This window comes from Notothenia coriiceps, unplaced genomic scaffold (genome assembly GCF_000735185.1).
Source record: "Notothenia coriiceps isolate Sejong01 unplaced genomic scaffold, NC01 NC01_scaffold00026421, whole genome shotgun sequence".
In the NCBI taxonomy this organism is placed as follows: domain Eukaryota; kingdom Metazoa; phylum Chordata; class Actinopteri; order Perciformes; family Nototheniidae; genus Notothenia; species Notothenia coriiceps.
In genome coordinates, this window is record NW_011359122.1 from 1,498,752 (window position 1) to 1,518,519 (window position 19,768).

Below are 19,768 nucleotides of genomic sequence, written 5' to 3' on the forward strand. Positions count from 1 at the left end.
ATATAGGGCACCGGGCTCATAAATCTTCTCCTTGCTCTGCCAAGACAGCGCCATTTGTATGCACCGTTTTAACCGACAGCATCCTCTGCCCATTAACGTCTTCTCCCCTTCTCTCTCTCAGTCTCCTTTTATCTGCCCAGCTCTATCCCCTGGAAATACATTAACTGATCATCCGTGCGATTCTTAAGCTCTGAAAAACAATTATGTTTTTTGAGTGTAAGGAATATATAATTTACGAGTGGAAAATGCAAGATGGTGTTGCATTGCACAGATTCCCCCTGCGGTTGCATATACTCCCCTATACCTCAGTACCGTTTCCCCTGTTAGTTATTGGTATGGAAAATAAAAGTTTATCGACGATTTCCTCGGTTGTTTGTGTCAGCAGGCGAGAGAGCGCAGAAGGTAAGGAGGAATTGTAAAAGGGTTGACACCCAGAGCGACCGGCGCGCTTTTGTGTGAGAGAGAAAAATGATTTATTGCCACCGAGGCGGTTCAAACAGAGTTCACGGAGAATTGTGGTGGAGGCGCGGAGGAGCTAAATTATGGTCTTGCTGAGCTAGTATATCATAGATCCTATCTCCAATTCAGAGAGTGTGTTCAAGGGTGTGAGGTAAGAAAAACAAAACGACTTTAATTACTTTCCTCCATTTCTGTCACCGCTGACTTACGGCCTGATTCGCCTGTTGTTGTAAATAATAATAATAATAATAATAATAATAATAATAATAATTGTTATTGTATTTTTTATTGGGGGGTGTTAAAACAAGACACAAGAAGATGCCATTATATTTAAATTTATTTTAGCTCTAATGGCCTACATTCATCCAATAACAAGATTAACAGAAGAGACATTTAGCACTTCACTGCTATTTTAATGGACAGTCTTAAAAAATAAAACCTGTTTTTATTTCCAAATTAAAACCAAGTCTCCAAGCTAGCCTTTTTATGTTTAAACTTTAATTATGATCAACAATAACATCATGTAGCAGTCATTTTAATGTCGATGGTTACCAATACTACGCCAAAGTGTGGGACCATGTTTGTGGTATTGTGCCCTTGATCCAAACTGAACTGAAAGGAAATACAAATAAAAAATATTTCATTTATTTAAAAACAAATCCAAGGACGTGACTCCACTGTGGAGGTGTTCAGGTAAAACCTCAGTGACGGTGGCAGCAGGGGTGAAACGAAAAAGGGGGAAGGCTCCTTTTCTTCCAAGCTATGCAACCCTGAGTGCATAATCCATCACGCAGAGAGACATCTAAAGAGGGTTTTCTCGACAGCTTTGTTGTAGAGAATCACCAAATGGAACTTATATCCAAAGCCTGCTTTAACTAAGATTAATACGCACAAAATATACAGAGTCCTCTAGTTTTGGAAGATACTTTTGGGTGCATAATTTAAAAAAATGTGATGGCTTCATTATTCTAGTTATTTATCCACTTTGCATACATTGTACTGTGAAAATTAAGTAATTATGTTTTATGAGATTTTTTTTCAAAGTGTAACTCAGTTAGGCCACACTTGATGTAGTATTTAGCCAACATAATTTCCCCCTACAAATATTTATTATGGGTTTTTTAAATGAAGTTACAAAAATCCCATTTGATTTAAGTGGTTTGAACCTTTATAAATATATTCCCAAATTCCTGTTGTTGTGTGCTCTGTGTGGTGAGCGTAAACAGGCGCACATACGGGCGCTGCTGAACATCTCCCTCTGCTCTTTTGTCCACCAGCCGTGCAGCAAGCGGGATGTTTACCATCCAAAACGTCCGCAGTGTTTGACTGTTGCCTCACAGAGCCATAGACAGGGACACTTGATACTGTACAGTGATGCCTGATTAATGCAAATGCGATGAAAAAAGAAATCTCTAATGATTGCCTCCTTTGTCTTTGTGTGGCAATGACTGTCAAGCCTTTGTTTGACCACTCCCCGTGAATCCTATTAAGCCAAAGCTACACTTCCACTCAGACAGTTATAAGCATTGTTATTGAAAGAAAATAAAAAGAATCCCGCCGAATTTTAAAAACTGGGCTGTTAAATGAGATGCAAACTAAATTATCCATTATAATCGCAAAGATTTATTTTACAGGCAAAAAGGAGGCTTATTGCAGAGTGCCCATTTACAGAGCAGCTAAGAAAATACGGGAATAAATATATGATTTATCATTAGAGTTAATTGGTCAAAAATAAACCTGGAACACGATGTATTTGAAACCCATTTTAAATCTGAAAAAATACGGCAGAATAATGAGTTGTAGTGGATAATGTGTTAGTATCCAGTATATTACTCGAGCTCCTAGCAGCCTACTATAGCAGGAAGTCGTCGCCTTGATAAAACCTACCACAAAAACTTCAGGATGTGCAGCTGCAAGCGATGGCTCCTTGTAAAAAAAATGCGTCCTGTCAAAAGATTTAGAATGTTACAAGAAACTAACCCTGTTTGTAATGAGGCGATTCTCACCACACATGGTAATCTCTGTCTCCCCCCTCTGCCATTTTTCTTTCTCCGTATAAACAATTCTTCCTCTTTCTCTCTCTCACACGGATTACAGTTGTTGGCCTCTACTCATATTCTGTTTTTTTCCCTCCCTAGGTAAAGAAATGCAGGCTGTTCAAAGCAATGTTGTCTGAAGAAATATCGCAAAAGCTTCTTTCGGCGCCCCAACTTGCCAGCGGAATACTTTTGAAGTCCAGAGCTCTGCCATTGGAGGACGGTCACACGTGACTATACGGCACCCTTCTGGTAAATATTATTCAAATATTCCACATGGTTACTCCAAGTGCTCATCCCTGCATGGGCTTAGACATTCATGTTAATTGTGATCTGATATTAGACAGACAGAAGTCCAAGTCTTTAGTACTGTTGAGGGATTTATTTGAGACAGTTTGATGAGCTGGGTCCATGATGGACCCCCAACCGTCTGCCCTCCCACTGCAGCTGCATGGCAACAGTTTTGCTATGAGCTCTGGACAAGTGCCAACACTAAGTGCTGGATACAATGAAGGAGGAGGAGGCCAAGATGCTGGTCTTCATCAGCAAACCATGACCTCCTCTGCTCGTGTCAGTTGCAGGTTGAACCCAGGTGAACAGTTTGGGTGCCCACTGGAGCCTCTGGTTCACTGCCATGCCAAGGGCAGGCTTGACATGAAGAGCAGGAGCTGCAGTTTACTCACCATCTGCCGCTCAGGAGTTATCTTTCCCTGGATGAATCAACGGACAGCTGACTCTGAACAATCTGGTAACTCTGCTTTCCTTTATTGTCATTTACTTTTTAAAGCTTTAAAGCTATACGTGAGTCTACATAATCTTCATTAGATGCTCTGATGGGGTGAATCCATACATTTAAATTTAATGAGCATTTCCATCATTTGTTCATTGAGTGCATAACTGATATCTGACCTTAGCTGTTATAGACTCTTTGTTGCACAAAGACACATGCTGAAACTACACAGTCAGCTCCTGGTTGTTAAAACTTTCTACTAACACATTTACACACAGAGCAAGCCAAAGTCTTACTTCTCATGTTTTTTTATATCATGCACACAAACACATTTATCAGATGTAAAGGCTCTTTCTTCCCTATTAAGTTAAATACATCTATAAGTGTTTATGTTACAGCAGTTTTAAATATATATCAGTCTTACTCACATTGTTTGTACTTCCGGGTTGGTATAGGCAAAGTAATAAGCTGCAGTAAAGAATTATTGTTAAATAAAACTATAAACCTATATCTGCAGATACCCTAATTCTATTATGTTGCGTCTTGTAAAAATCTAAAATGTGTTTATTTTGAGTGTAAAATGTCAGTTATTTTTACGACAAATGGTTATAATTACAAAAATAGATTTAAATGGATAAAATAAAACTGTATATGATTCCCCAATATGCTTTTTTCAGAGAAATATATAAACATCATTAGCTAGCATACAACCAGGAAGCTACAGATTCCCTGTCTGGTGATAAGGAGAGCACTTTACACTCTAAGGTCACCACAGGCCTTATTAAGTTTCCATTAACCCCAATGTGTTATGTTGTATCAACAGGACCCTGGTATCGCTCATATACATGTCAAATAAAATCTCTAATTGTGGTTATTTTCAGTGGTGGTCCCAAGGTACCTTTTAACTGACTGAGATGGGGATTTGACAGGTCTGCTTCCGTGTGTAGCTGTGATTAATGTGGCCTGTCAGGCAGCCGTAGTGGCATCAGATGTTTCCCCCAGACTGTTTCTTCGGGAGGTAACTTTCCCTGAACACATGACACAGTAGACAGCCAGTCTTGTATAGCGTCTCAAGCATGACTGAATACACAGGAAGAGCTGAGGGCCCTACTTTGTCCCAGGTTGATTGGCTGAGGATTAACGTGGGCCTTACTGGCACTTGAAGTCCTTCTGTGGAGGTTGATAGACTTGTTAGAAATGTGGCTTTTAACACCCTCTCTTCTTTATGTGCTCCCTCCTGCATCAGTCAGTGGCAATGTGGCGGTGGGTCTGACAGGCGGAGGAAGGCTGGGTGCCAGGAGGGAAAGAACGGCGTTCACCAACAGCCAGCTGCTGGAGCTGGAGAAGGAGTTCCACTTCAGTCCCTACCTGTGTCGTCCTCGGAGGCTGGAGATGGCCGCCGGGCTGCAGCTCACCGATCGGCAAGTCAAGATCTGGTTTCAGAACCGCAGGATGAGGTACAAGAAGGAGCACAAGGATGGAGAGGTGACATGTTCCTCACAGGGGTCTCCCTGCAAGCCTTCCTTCAGCTCGAGCTCAGGTGGGGATCACTTGGGGTTTCCGGGTGCATGTGTTGTAAGAACTTCCTCCTCCTCAGACCTGCACTTCATGGATCACGCTCCTACGTCCTCCTCTCTTTATGGCCCTTACAGTGAGGTCGGCAGTGGTCAGTGTGTTCAACCTGCATACCTGTCCCATCAATGCGGCATACTTCCATCTGTTGCAAATGGTCCACCTCCTTCCTGTACAGCCGTAGATAGTCATCACTATGCTGGCATTTTAAACTGGCCCTAGGGCCCCATAATGGCCATCCCTCCTGTGCTCATCCAAATCTCAATGATATATCCACTTTCACTTACTTATGAAAGACTGCGGTATGTCTTATTAGCATCCCCGGGTTGAAATCCCCTTAACGTTCGCCATTCATGAAACATTTTAATTAAACTATGAACATATCTTAATTAAAGCAGAGCTACAGTGATATCATTTGTGTTTCTCAGGCGTGGAAGACTGCAGGTTAAACTTGCTGCTCGTATTGTACGTACACTGCATGAACAAGACATTCAAGCTATTTCAAATGACACCCTTTGCTGTAATTTTGTCATTGTTTCATTTATATTGTTGTTGCATGTTAAACGCATGTGTGAATCATATTAACAGTATTTTTTTTCTATTTCCTTCTGTTGTCAGAGAATAGCTAAGTGGTTGTCATATTTTCTAAGTGTCACATTTGGCCCCTGTTTTATTATCTACTGTTAATAGCAGGTAATTTGTGTAAAATGTTTTAACTGTGATAAAATGTTCACATCGACCAATGTTATATTTTTGTTAAAGTCATTAAAGGATACAGCAAGTCTTTGATACAGCTCTTGATTAATTGAGATGTCATATAGTGTACATGCTTAATAAATGCATTTGGGAAAACTGTAGCTCTTGTGCAATGCTTACCCTATTCATCGCTGATTAGAGTTACATTTTTCCAGCAGTATTTCATGATTAAGGATTCCTGGACTACATCCCAAAGGGGGGAAAAAAATCGGAAAGTAATCAAATAAAGGCATGCTTTAGATTCATTGAAAACTCTACAGTATTGTGCATTCAAGTTGCACAATCTTGCCACATAAGCCTCTTCCTCGCTCCTGCCTCCGAGTTCCCCACCATTAATCACTGAGACAAGGCAGTCTTTCCAGCACTCCAACCACAAGTCTGAACCCACTGGGCACCATGACAAGATCTGTTGCCTCCTCCTTCCCAACGCTTGCCTTTTCAATAGCCAAATTGTAGTGCTGCAAGTCGGGGCTGGCCTCCCTCTCAGGGGCCATGTTAGTTGTGTAGCTTAGACGTCCTTCCAGCAGCCCATAGGCCACAACAGACCAATAAGGTTCAATCACTAATGACAACATATTATCTTAAAGAATAATCAGACGTTGTTTTTTAACAACATCCACTGTGCCGTTGAGACAAGGGGATTCTCACATGAAAATGATGTCACAGAGACATTTTTTTTTCTTGCTTTATCTGACTTCATGATTTCCACTCGGCTAAATTACTCACACAGGGAATTGTGCGTTCATTTGACAGAAGTAGGCCACAGGTTCTCTTGGGACTCGACAGCTTTACACGTCAAACACAGACAACAACTTTCATGATGGAGTGAAACTCCTCTTACACTTGATAATGTGAGCAGGAGTGTTAATACTCCTAACACAACATCACACATTATTTGGACATGCTGGCACTTTTATATCAGTGGCTTCACAGTGAATGAGCTGTCACAGAGAACTACTGACAGCAATGAAATGAGAAAGATGATCCCCGGGTGGTCCTGGATAGAATTACCTCTCGCTCCTAATTCATTAGCTAATCAGCCCGTGGATCAGCTGTCATTTTGGTAAATATTTGACACCATTTCAGACTTACTCAGTAGGTATCATGGGAGCTATACATTGCTATGACTCTATAAAATGAGGTCTACACTTTAACTGTATCAGAGAGATGGTGACGTAATTTTAGAGAAAAGTAATAAAGGCAAGAGAAATAGACGAAGAAAAAGTTCTCCCTTTTAAATAAGTCGCCTACAGAGAGAGAGAGAGAGAGAGAGAGAGAGAGAGAGAGAGAGGGAGAGAGGAGGGGAAATTGTGAAGAAGGAGAAGCACACAGTGTTGGATTCCTGAGATTCTTGCATATGCCGGGTGATTTATGGTGTTAATGGAGCCAAGGCTCAATAGGAACTTTACCTCTGGTTCCTCACCACATTCTCTTTCCAAACCTTGAAGCCAGAAGGATCCATGCACTGAAGTGCAGTAATTCAGTGGACGGGGTCAAGGGGGATCCCCAAGGGTCAAGGAAAGCACCCCCCCCCCCCCCAAGGGCCCCAGTGCTAGGGGGAACAGTCTACTTCCATTTGAACATTAAGTTAGCCAGTTGTTCTCACATTGGCTCGCTCCCACTTAGCAACTAAACTCATTATTTCCTTTTTGCTCACTTGACCCCAGTGTGATGACATCTGTTTTCATGAGGGCAGATCTTGAAAGCCAAAAATCCTTGTTATTTTGTTCGAAAAATTCTGGGCTTTGATCAGACTGGAGCATTGCATTAAGAGGTTCTTTGAAGTGATAAATTATGCCAGTCGTGGTGCCATGAAACCAGCTTTGGTTACGGTCCATCATTAATTTCAAGATTTTGCGTGATGTCCTTTACAGTGACTGATGTACCACTGTCCAATCTGCAGCTGTTGTGAAACTGATTTTGTGGTAAGACTTGAAACATGTTCTATGCATCAAGACTCTCTTAAGCTGCCATGAAAAGAAAACGGCTGCGTCTTTAACATAGGCGTGCAGCTTTAAGTATCTCTCAAAGCATTTGCCCCTGTGCTAAACAAATGTAAAGCCTGAAAACTATAACCATCACAGTATAAGCTGCTGGTGTCAACTGCAGTCTAATGTTATGATGTAGGTATTCCAACCTTTATTTGGAGATCACTATTAGAGGAAAAACATTATAATAATAATAAATGCAAATCATCTATGTGTGTGTTTGCTCTGCCTGTTTATTCTCTCATAGACTGTTGAGCTGAGTCCCCAAAGATTCATCCATGCAACATTCACACCTCTTTCTCTCATCACTTGAACAGTACTTTGGGAATGCTTTAGTCTCTGTTTTTATTTGTATATCTTCATCATTACAGTCCCAACATGCGTTTATTCGCGTCACTAATTAATGCCAGGATTTACACATTTCTAAAGCATTTTGAACGCACTGCTGTTTCCACTTGTCTGGGGGGACGCAATGAGCAACATACCACATTGACCCAACGTTTGCTAAAGAAAAAGCTGCTGAATCACTTACAGTAACATTCAATGTGATTTATTTATAAGAAAATAGTTGACAGAGAAAATCAACTAATGCAGAAATCGAAGCAAAAAAAACATCAGAGTTTTTCAACAATGGCAACACCAGAAACAGACAGCTCAGTGCAATGGGTCTGGGGGATAGACTGGTATTCAGCTTCACTGATTGTTGAATAAACTTCAGGTCATCTGGGCGCTGAGAGAGGGCCGAGGCTCCTGAAACACAGAGAGAAAACACATTCAGAACAGGATATAAGGTTGAGATAGCCCATGGCAAACAATACCAAGAGAATCAATTTGACTGAACATTTATCACTAAATAATGATTTATTCTCTCAATATATCACCGAATATGTACAAACATATAACATGCACAAATGTTAAAATGAAAACACTGAATTCCTACTTTTACATCTCATTTCAGCCTAAAATATTATATAGAAAGCAGCAAATTAATAAAAACAATTCAACAGTTTAGTCCTGAAGATTGTAATAATTAAATATTCAACAATTTAAGATTATTTGAGGTTAAGGTTTAATATAATATTGTATGTTTTTTGTATTTGTGGTCATTTACATCGTATAAAATGCGATATGGTATTTTCTACAAGGTACTCTAAAAAGATGCGGGTACTGTAGTCTTGTATCAATAATTCATGGTGATTTATAGATGACCGATGAAGGGACTTTATATATACAAACCAGAATTGTAAAATAACACAGACACTATCCTTACAAAGAAAAGTTTGATGAAAGAACTAACTGCTAGCTCTCACTGTGTCCGAAGAGTTTACATTTACATTGAAACATGACCGAAGTATTATAAAAATCACTTAAGGCTGCCATAATCTATTACCACATTGGTCCGAGCCTGTTTAAGTTCATGACAACAGAGACTCCTTTTGTAAATAAAAAAATCCTTCAAATAATAGAATTCTTCTTGACAGTATTAACACAACCAAGGGCAAGACCTCAATAGCTACAATCTCAATATATTTGGTGAGTAATTTGTAAATATAGTTTTTAATAATCATTATGTTTGATAGTTAAATGATTTGTAAGATGAAAATAATAGTAATAAACCTTACTACAGTGTGACTGTTACATGGGATACTTTGCTACATTGTTGAGCAAAACCCTGAACTTTAATGCCCGGCCTTTAGGAGGTTTTGTTCTTTTTATGACCTATTAACCTTCTCAGCCTTTTCCCTCCACAGCAGTTACGGCTGCCCACCAGTCTCTCCAGGTGCTTGTTGCTCAAGATGATTGTTAAGTATCAATTTCCTGTGTCACCTTTATGGGTTTTATTTATTTGTCTGCCCCTTCATGTGGAACAGAGCCTGAGCATTACTCATGTAGATGGATTATAACTCAACTGCTACGACTCATCAATCTTGGAAATTTGACTTCCTGAATCTCATACAACTGTTACTGTCATATTACGGCACAGCATTATCAAGATCAATGACGTTTTAAATGCTTCCCAGTTAAGGATGATCGGTGACAATAAAAAAGGTAAGTTGGTGATGAAACTGTCTCAGCTGTGGTGAGCGGCAGTGTGCACAGGGAGCGAGTCACCTGCTGGAGATCACTTCTTCCTCTGATGGGCTTCGGTTAAATGAATGAACTTGTAATCACAGCAGTCACCCCGCTAAATGTCACATGTTGACCGTTATCGATCACCCAGGAATTATTTAACACCCAACGGCTTCATCACAAAGAATCTAATCAATGTACGCTTTATTTTGGTTGTTCTCTCATAAAATATGTGTGAAAAAATCTCACATAATAAAATTTGCAAATATCAACAGTTTCAGAATACTGATATTCAACGTTTAAAATGTCCAGTGTATGTTTTTTGTTTGAGGTCCTTGAGAGCTTGACCCTCTTGCAGCTCAAAGAACATGCATAGTAAAATTGTATTTGCCTGTTAACCAACTTTTGGGCCACAGAAACCCAGATCTATGTACGTCGAAATACTTTGAATTTCATCTGCTCTAAATCTGAGATTGGTGTTGACAGTTCTTTTCATGGATCTTCCAAACCCCCAACAAGTGTCTGGGGTCTAATACATTTAAAATATGACCAATATTAGAATAACATATGACACATAACATTTGTCTCTTTTTGAGTGTTGCATAGCCTTTGGATATTTGTCAAATCATAAAATATGGAACAACAAATATGAAAAACATTAATACATTTGGAAATGAATTTTTTACACATACAGCAGGTGGATCTAGAAATCTGTTGTCAAGAAATCCAGATCGACATTTTGTTATTTTGAATTCCTTTTTAATCCCTATTGAACCTCAAATGTTAAAACTAAACTTTTGAAAGAATAATTTTACGATGTCAAAGTGTCATATTAGTGTTCGACAGTGGTTGTTACAAACCTATGCTGTGAAGCCGAACATTAAGTTTATACAAAATATTTCAGTCTGCATCTTTGGTTAGCATGTAGAAATGATGCACAAGACATCAAATATTTCCACCTAAAATTCATGGAGTCTTGAGTTTGAAAATGTTCTTCAATGTAAACATCATATAGCGTCAGCGAAGGGCATGCTGAGACAGATTATATGACACTGTCAGACAGTGATAAATGTGCAACTGTAAATCTACTTAACCAGACATTAAACTAATATTTTTGATATTGTAAATATCCAGTACTTCATTCATCTAGATAGACATCTAGATATGTTATAAGGTTGACATCTCTCCTCTTATGACTGCAGGAATAATCCTTCCTGAGCCCAAATAGAAGATTAGCGCTTTATTAATACAGTGTCATTTTTATATCAGCATTTTTGCTATCAACCATGATTAGCATGCACAGGAGACTACTGATCTGCATTGTGAACAAGCAGGGGATGTTTAAATACTAAAAAATAAAAACCACTCCTACTCTTTCCCTGCAGCGAAAACTATGCTGCATGAGGGAGAATTTTACACAGTGTGCTGCAATGATGAACATTTCCTCCTGTTTCATGTTTAACCCCGCTCATTTCCCACAGTAAGAACTCCGGAAACACACAAGTGTGCGCAGCAGCTTGGAGGGAGGATGACTGATGGCTTGTTGTCATGATGTTTGGGATTCAGCCGACTCGAAGCCTCTTGGCTCACTGAAGCTGTGAAGCACTGCAGTGCATACAGGCTGTTGTTTGAAAAGTCCCGGTATTAGCAAGGTATTGCTTCATTGTCACACTGTTGAGCCTGTGCAGAATGCAGTTATCTGTCCCTAGCCATTTACACTGTAGTTGCATTGGATTTATGATTACACTTCCTGAACCGGGACATATTTCCAACCATTCAACAACGTAGCAAGGACACTTATTAGAATTTTACAACGGGACTGGATGGATTTTTTTGTTTTCAGATGTTATTCCCTAAATTGTGTGTGGGCTGGGTATACACTGAGCCAAACCTCACTCCTGACACCACTATTTCTCAAAAATGTCAATATTTGAAAAACACAGACATGCTCTATCAATCATACAGATAGCCATCTTTCAACCGGTCAATGTGCCACACTTGAATATCTGTCTGCCTCTGCCTCAGCAGTGCTCTGACCCTTTCTCTCTCTTTATTTCTTTTTGCCACATTACAGCTCTATCATGATGCCACATTGATGAGCCTGAGCTCCATAAACATGGCAAAGATGGCTGTCATCTTTCCCTCCTGGAACTGCATTAACGGCAGTGACCTCTCTGGGTGCTGGTGACAGTCGTCTGTCAGCGCTGGTTAATTCCCAGTCTTGTGAGGGTCAAGAGCTGACATATAATGAGGCTTGACAGTGTTGGAGGGACAAGGGTCTGGTGTCAATGGCGGCCAGTAGCATCATGTCAGCAGCAGAAGGATGAGGGGTTCAATTCAAACCACGGAGGTAATCCGAGCACGGCTGCTTTATCCCAGGGCCTCAACTGCCTATTGACACACATCAGAGCATGGACGCAAAACAAATTAGCATCAGTCAATATTCTCTCCCTCCTCCTGCCTCCTGACACAGCCACCCAAGGGCTGCCATGTTTGCTTCACCTCCAGTCAAAACAATAGAGACAATAGTGATCATGATGGAAAACGCCTGCGCTGACTTCTTAAGTGATGTTTTCAGGGTTGGGGGCAGAATGTTCACAATTCTGGTCTGTGTGTTGATAGCATGCAAACTTTGGTTTGAGGGGAATTTCCTTTAGAATTGGATCTACTTCACTTAAATTGTAGGAATATTCTCTTTCTTATTTTTTCATGCAGAATTTGTGGTTTAGGGGATACAAGCTGTCCAGAGGAATGAGCCTCAGCTATAGATGTCTTGTTTTTGTGTGCTAAATGTGATCATATAACTTCTGTTGCATAAAAGGTGTTGGGAAGTGATGTGGAAAAACACTTCAAATATGCTAATCAAACATATGGCACTTCTAGGGAACAAACACGGATTGCTGTTGTCGTCCTACATGATAAAAAGGTTACTTGGTTTTAAATGTAATTTGAATACGTCCGAGGGCTGCAATGGGCTGAGGCTGATGCATTTTAAAACACACAATTTGTTTGCGTTGGGGAAAACAGACATTGTTCAGTTTTTTTTTCCATTCTTCTTCTTCTTGTTCTTCTTCTTTCCCCTATCTGCAACCCCCCTCCCTATGCAGAAAGCCATTACAGAAATACAATTTCTAATACCTCCGCACAGGTCTTCGATCGACTGCAAACAAATTTATATTCAGGCGGTAAACAGAAAGCTGCAGAGATTTATTTATTGAGTGTGGAGGAGAGAAACAAGCTAGCGTGTGAACCCTGAGTAACCTCCGAGCTGACATGAAGATGGATCAGTGCGCCCTGCAAATGCATGGAGAGAAGGGATATATTGCACTCAGTCATTCAGCACATCGCTGCCTGTAGAATCCCATTAACTCCCACAGCTGGGACCATATTTCTGTGTGGTAAGAATGCAGTTAGAAGTTGTTCATTACGCTGAATTATTTTGTAATTACTGCAGACTTAAAATAAATAGGTGATATTGTTCAAATGAAACTATAACATCAGTAATCTGCCATTGTTTAATATTTAGGTTGTTGTTAAATGCTATGGGTGGGAGTGTTGTATGGTTATCTCAGTTTGAGAAAATAACAATGATTACAAGTCAAATGTAATTATTTAAAAATAATTAATTAATTAATTAATTGGCTGTATGTATTTTTTTTAATTGATTGGGACAGGAAACATTCAGAAAAAATATCTAAATAACACACATTTACTTTGAGTAAAATTAATTTTAAATGGCTAGGCTTTAGTGATCATTTGTATTCCAACCACAGGAAAAAAAATGGTTAAGGTATACACATTTATGAAAATATAAAACAAAGTCTCTTCAGTTTGGACTGAAAGCAAAACAATTTAAAAGGTTTGTGGATTAAACATTGACATGTTATATATAGCTCCATTAATTCCGTATGTTTTCAATGAATGCTTGGAGGCTCTACCACACGTGTATATTGGAAAGTAGGTCACCAGATTTCCGTGAAGAAAAAACAAAAAACGTCTGCTGCTGTGGAGCTCATTGACATTTTCACTTCTGGGCGGAGGTGACAACACTGGGCTGCTGTGTTCCTGTGTGCTGCAGCACAGGCCGGTTTTATTATTTGCATGTGTTTCAGGGCAGTGCAGGTGAAGTCGTGGGCTTGGTGTATTCTTCTTGTGTATGTAGTTATGGAGAGTTTTTTGTTGTGTTTGTTTATGTCACTCAAGTTTGAATAGCCGCATGTAGCGTTATTTGCACATGCATGAAAAGTATCACACGGCGATTCAGGACTGAGTAAACACGCAATTGTATTGAGAAGAAGAAGAAAAAAAAGGCACAGGACTAAAACAGATTCTGGGCTCTTTTTTTAGCGCATGGACAAGCTAATCCAGCGGAGGAGCTACTTTAACCTCGATATGAACATGTCCTTTCTGTCGTTACAACATCTTGATCTCTGCTCGAAGCCATTTTTGTATTTGTTCGAGGCTAATTACAAATCTGCTGCCACTGAACTTCTAAATAGCAGCTGTCACGACCTCTGAACCCATTAAGTGTGCCTTTCACATGACCTAAGCCCTTCGCTAAATAGGGCCTCGGGTTTTCAAGAAGCCTCCACACATTAGCATAATCCATTAGCTGCATCAATATAGGCCTATGCTAATCTAGCTTTGGGATCAAATAAATGTTCTTTGTTGTCTTGAAAATGTATCTCGTTCTTTGTGTGTGAAATAAACACTCCTGACGTAATTTCCTACCTGAACGCAGGTGAGAGGCCCATGAAGGCCCTAGCGTCCTCTGCTGCTGTTGGAGAACTTCCTCGCTGTTTAAGGATGTTTTGTAGTGTTAGTAGCTATGGCCTGCCACTCTTTGTGCTCGGACACAATTAAAATGATGACCTGAAGTGAGTTTCTCAACTCGGTTTAATCAGTGTTGTCCTCTCTGATGACAGAGATGTCCGGCTATTGGCCGAGACCAGGAGGGCACGTCATCTCCATCAATCAGGGACTGCTGTTTCTCCTCTGAGGAATGTCCCCACGGTCGTCCAGCCGCCTGACCATGCGTTACTTGGATGCATGAGAGGCCGGGCATGAAGTGCAACCCCGTCCAATGATTATGCAGGGAAGAGGTGATAATGACTTCCTATCAAGAGTTAACGGCCGAAGGGAAGAGAAGCCCTCTGTTCACGGGCTGCTGCCGAGCAAAAGAGGTCATAAACCGGGACCTGAACGGCAGGACTCTCCCTGAACTCGACAGTCATGATGTGGAGGGGAACCTGGAGGTGGAAGTAGCCTCAAGATGTAATACTCCGCATCCCCGGTACTTAACTCTCTCCAACAGTTTGACTCTGTGCACCTCTTTGGACAGCCCTCCTCCTCCTCCACCACCGTGTGAGGCTCTCGAGGGCTTCTCGACACCGGCCTGCCCCCACTCGTCCCGTGTCCCCTGGCGGTGCAGGGCGCAGGGGCAGGGCTCTGCAGGACGCGGATCATACTGCGCGTCAAGTAACAACGAAACGCTACAATCCGGCTTTGGGTCACTTACTGAGACAATTCAAAGCTGCTCCCATAATGGCCCCGAGATTCACGTCGCTATGGGGAGATCAGCTGGCTCGGACTTTAACGTAGCTCATATGGATGTAAGCAGTAACACTTTTGAGTGGATGAGAGTGAAGAGGAGTCAGCACCGAGCGGGTACGTTTTTGACAAGAGGAGGAATAAAGTTACTAAATGTATTCAGGATATTCATGTTTAGGATTGAGTTTATGTTTAATATTTAGCTTTGATTAACTTCAATTCATAGTTGGGGAAAGTTTGGTCGAAGTTTTCTCTTCATGCTTTAAAAAAAAGGGAGAGAGAATGAATAGCTGACGTGTTTTGTGCGTCATCGTCCACAATTTCCTCCGTCCACAACATTGAAGGTACATTGAAAATAAATAATGTAAAACGTGTGAAGGAATATCAAAACGTTTGAGAGGCTGCACTAGTTGTTTAGTCGAGGCACATTTGAATATGCACATGAGGAGTCGGTCACTATTTCCTTAACGGTTCCATGTTAATGTGAGTCTGTTCTTTAACATTGTCGCTCCATCTGCTGTTACAAGCAGGAGTTAGACTGTGCACACAAGGAGGGAGGAGTATAGTCAAAGGCCTGCTTAGCCTCACTGTAGGCTATATTCAACCCGGAAAAGGATAAATTATTTACCCTTGCCCTTACTAACCAGTAGTCTTTGAATAATGCAACAGAGCACTGCCTGTCGAGACTCACAGGAAGTTGAGTAAAACTTACTCCTGTAATTTGGAGTGCTCCCTGAGTATTGATTAGTTGTCTGTTTGTAATGAAAGCTCTTGCGTATTGATTTCAGTTTGCAGCACCTTTACATGTGTCCACCTTTTTAACATAATTGCTGTCACAGATCATCATTTCCCTGACTGATGAGTCCTGGGCACAGAGCCCACAGAAGAATACATATCCCAGGCTTAAAAATTACCAATAGCTTGCTAATGTGAAAAATACCTATCAATCATCAATGTTATATGAGTAATAGCATCTTATATAGATCACTCAATCGATCAATAATGTCAGTTGACTGACTTGCCACTGGACCTGGGTTGGGTTTCATTCATTTTATGTGAAAAGATTTACTACAGTGGTGGTCCAGTTTTTTCTTTTCCCATTGCACATTATCTGTCTGCTGAAGGGTGCAGCTGACCCAAATGTTCAGTGACCAAAGATGCAGGCGGGTCATTAGCACTACTGTTTGTGGAGAAAAGGCCATGCCTCTCTGTGAGGGCTGCAATAAACAAACTCTGCAACCAAATTCACATTAATATTTTTGAATGATGTGGACTAAACGCATTGTTTTTGATAATGATTCATATTTAAGTCAGTGTGCCCAAAATGTGACCTCACAACATTTGATGTGGCTTCATAAAACGATTTTTACCCTTTTGATAACCCTTTCTTGCATGGTCATTTATGATCAATCATATAACTTGTGAAACATCATTTAATATCAAGGCAGGAGTACAGAGGCAAAAGAAGACATTGCCTTTCATTTGAGTATATCAATATTATCTGATGGAGAAATCATGAACTGTAAATTGCAATGTACATGCAACAAACTCTGATGATGCCACTGTGAGGGAGGAAGAGGTTACAACAACACATTTCACTGGTCGAGGAGTCATTTTATTCATAAAACACATTAGCCACTCATCTGATCCAAATCCGAGCTCTTGAGAAAGCCATTTACTAACAACCACCCACGCACACACATTTCCTCTCAGTACTGTTAGTATCTTTTTAACCTCTTTCTCTATGTCTCTGAAGGGGATCATCTGTAGGAGTAACTCATTAGAGCTACTGTGTAACTTGTAAAAGAGTCATTAGTGAAAGTACGCTTTCCTCTGAGGTTGTATTGGTTTTGGCACCAAAGAAAGTCTCGCGTATCTTTCCACGTTGAAAGGCCTCCACAGACCTGCAGTAACCTGATCTCTTGGCTCAGTGTATATACTCCCAGTGCGTCATTCTTCAATTATGCTTTGACAGCACCTGAATTACTGTGGGCTGGATGCCCAGATGACTGAGGCAATGTGTATCGATCTATCCCTTTTCTTCTTCCCTCTCCTTGCCTTGGAAGGCCCTTCCATTCCCTTTGCAGCCTGGCTATTTTTAAGCATGCAAGTCATTTCTCAAATATTTAGTTTGATTCTTTTATGCCTTCTGGCGGCATCAATTCTATTATCTTTGGCGCCATTAATCAGAATGTGCATGTGATTTGCACTCCTGAAAGCTGAAGTTCTTAATTACAGTTCGTCTGTATTGGTTCTTCATATACACTGCCCTCTAATTCTCAGGCTTGGTTACCTTGACATTCATTTTCTTAAAACACAGATGTCGACATTTATCCTACAACTGACCTTTCCATCTGCTATGCTTTTCCAAGTGGCTAGAGGCCTGTTAACCTTCCTCCCTATGAATTGTGGTGGGAGACATTGCTCTACACCTGGCACGCTGACTCCATTATGCAGCAGCAGCACATTTTCTCAGAGGCAAAGATACACTGGCGACTTAGCCACAATGTCAGCAATGAAAAATCAAGATATAGCTGCGGTTCCTGTCATTCATTGCACATAAGTAGCACAGATGATACTTTAATGTGTGACCCAGAAACCTCAGAGGAAAAAGTGGAGACATTTGTCATTAATGCAGTGTTTGAAAGGATTTGTAAACTGTTAAACTGTCATTGACACAGAAAGGCCTAAAGGCAAATTATTAATGATTCTGATGAATACAGTTAATGGACTGTAAACGATACAAAGTTGTTTTGACTCGACAACTTTTATCTGCAATATACAGCGACATACATTGTTCAACTATTTGGTGATCTTGTCTTGCACCCGCTATAAAAGCAATACCTTAAGAACATAAATGTGAAGCCTATAAAATGTTTCCAAGTCAGAGGTGTCGATTCAAATCTCATCTTGTCTGCAACTTGTTTCTTCTCTTTTGTTAGATAACACACAATTCCTATTTGATAGCAGCAAAATATTTTAAAATGTGCCTATAGGCTTCTGCTAAAGTTGATAGTTCGGTGAAATACGACTACACAGACAGAAAAATGACTTATGGGTAAAACTTTAAATCAACCAACTGGCTGAGCACCAATTCCTACAAATCAAAATCTTGGAAAATAGTTTAATGGATGTTAGAACTAATTTCTTCAATATCAAAAACACGTTTTAATATTATTTTTGTATTTTGTATTATAACACATATTACGAGAGCAGTCTAGACATATAAACATTTAATAACATTTCTGAGGATTTATACAAAAGTTAAAACTATAAATGGCTTGACTTAAATGACTGGTTCCTGTTTCAGCCCTGGAATAATTGTTCATTTTATTTCCTGGAAAAGTGCGTGTATAATTGTATTCAAAAGGGTTTTGTGCTTCTTTTGTGGGTAACCTCATTGATCTTGCTGACGACTGTTTTCATGTGTTCTGTTCACAGTCAGGATGCACATGAGCCGTGGGTTCAGTATTGGCTCGGGCCTCGGTGCTGTTGAGGCTGGAAGCAGCCGCATGTGCACGGATGGCCAGCCCACGGTGAACGGGGCCCCGAGGACCAGCTTCAGCACCAAGCAGCTGACCGAGCTGGAGAAGGAGTTCCACTTCAACAAGTACCTGAGTCGGGCCAGGCGGGTGGAGGTGGCCGGCGCCCTGCAGCTCAGCGAGACGCAGGTGAAAGTTTGGTTTCAGAACAGACGCATGAAGCAGAAGAAATTACAGAGAGACGGGCTGCTCTCCGACCCGGGGCCCGCGGCTGCGAATTCAAATGCCGACTTTTTGGACACCTGCCCCTCTCCTGGACCGACCCCGCCAAAACACCTGCCCCTGAACTCCTGAACCGCAGGAGCTGCACAGCGCGTCACACATGCACGGGCGCCTGCCTGCAGATGTTTTGATTCCAGTTTGCATCGGTTTCAATCAGGCTTCACCTTTATTTGCTTACCACGATGGATGCTTATCGCAAGAAGCGCAATGCCAAGTTTCTTCATGCAAGAACGGGTCAAAACAATTTGTCTTCCTCCCCCGGCTTCAGTCTGGCGCTCTGATTTGAATATTAAAATTCGAGTCATTGCATCCTCTCTAGACAATGTAAACAAGGAAACAAAATTATATTAATTGCCCATAGAAACTGTGGCAGACTATTTGCTTATTTATTTTGGACAATTTGTCCAGGAACTGAATTTACGTATATATATATGATCAACAGGACACGTTGCTCCTAGTTTTGTTTAAAATGTATATTATTTTTATTTATTTAAGGTCTTCATTTGATCATGTTTTTTCAGTTTGCTAAGACAGGAACTACATATTAAGTCAGTTGTACTATTTATTTCACCAGATCGCACATTGCTTTCTCAATCAATTTAAGTTGTAGCTTAATGGAGCTTTCTTTTTTCTCTTTGCTTTGACATTCGTTTGTCTCTGACACATTTGAGGAAAAAGTCAGATGCACCTGTTGTAGAAAAATCACATCCTCAACATGTTAGACAATAATTATCATTCTAATTTAAAAGAGCTTTTTGTTGTGTATTGGTTTTAGGATTTTCCTCCACGGAAAGATTAAAACCATAATTGACTGATAGGTTTATTGATCGCTTATATTCGAAC

The 19,768-nt window shown here is 40.5% G+C and overlaps 2 protein-coding genes across 2 annotated transcripts; both read left to right on the forward strand.

The window, feature by feature from the left end:
* Positions 1-2,909: 2,909 nt before the first annotated feature.
* LOC104956901 (homeobox protein HOX3-like) lies at positions 2,910-5,581 on the forward strand. The gene is made up of 2 exons (XM_010784473.1): positions 2,910-3,243; positions 4,472-5,581. The coding sequence occupies exons 1-2, from the start codon at positions 2,910-2,912 to the stop codon at positions 5,017-5,019; spliced, it is 882 nt and encodes a 293-aa protein (XP_010782775.1). The 3' UTR covers positions 5,020-5,581.
* A 9,488-nt stretch (positions 5,582-15,069) lies between these two features.
* LOC104956907 (homeobox protein Hox-C1a-like) lies at positions 15,070-19,250 on the forward strand. The gene is made up of 2 exons (XM_010784480.1): positions 15,070-15,278; positions 18,603-19,250. Exons 1-2 carry the CDS (start codon positions 15,179-15,181, stop codon positions 18,995-18,997), a joined length of 495 nt encoding a protein of 164 aa, XP_010782782.1. The 5' UTR covers positions 15,070-15,178; the 3' UTR covers positions 18,998-19,250.
* Positions 19,251-19,768: the final 518 nt, after the last annotated feature.

Coding starts and splice junctions, on each gene's coding strand:
- LOC104956907 (XM_010784480.1), top strand. CDS start 15,179: ATGGGGAGATCAGCTGGCTCGGACTTTAACGTAGCTCATATGGATGTA. Junction 15,279..18,602: donor GAGGAGTCAGCACCGAGCGG/GTACGTTTTTGA, acceptor TTCTGTTCACAG/TCAGGATGCACATGAGCCGT.
- LOC104956901 (XM_010784473.1), top strand. CDS start 2,910: ATGGACCCCCAACCGTCTGCCCTCCCACTGCAGCTGCATGGCAACAGT. Junction 3,244..4,471: donor AGCTGACTCTGAACAATCTG/GTAACTCTGCTT, acceptor CTCCTGCATCAG/TCAGTGGCAATGTGGCGGTG.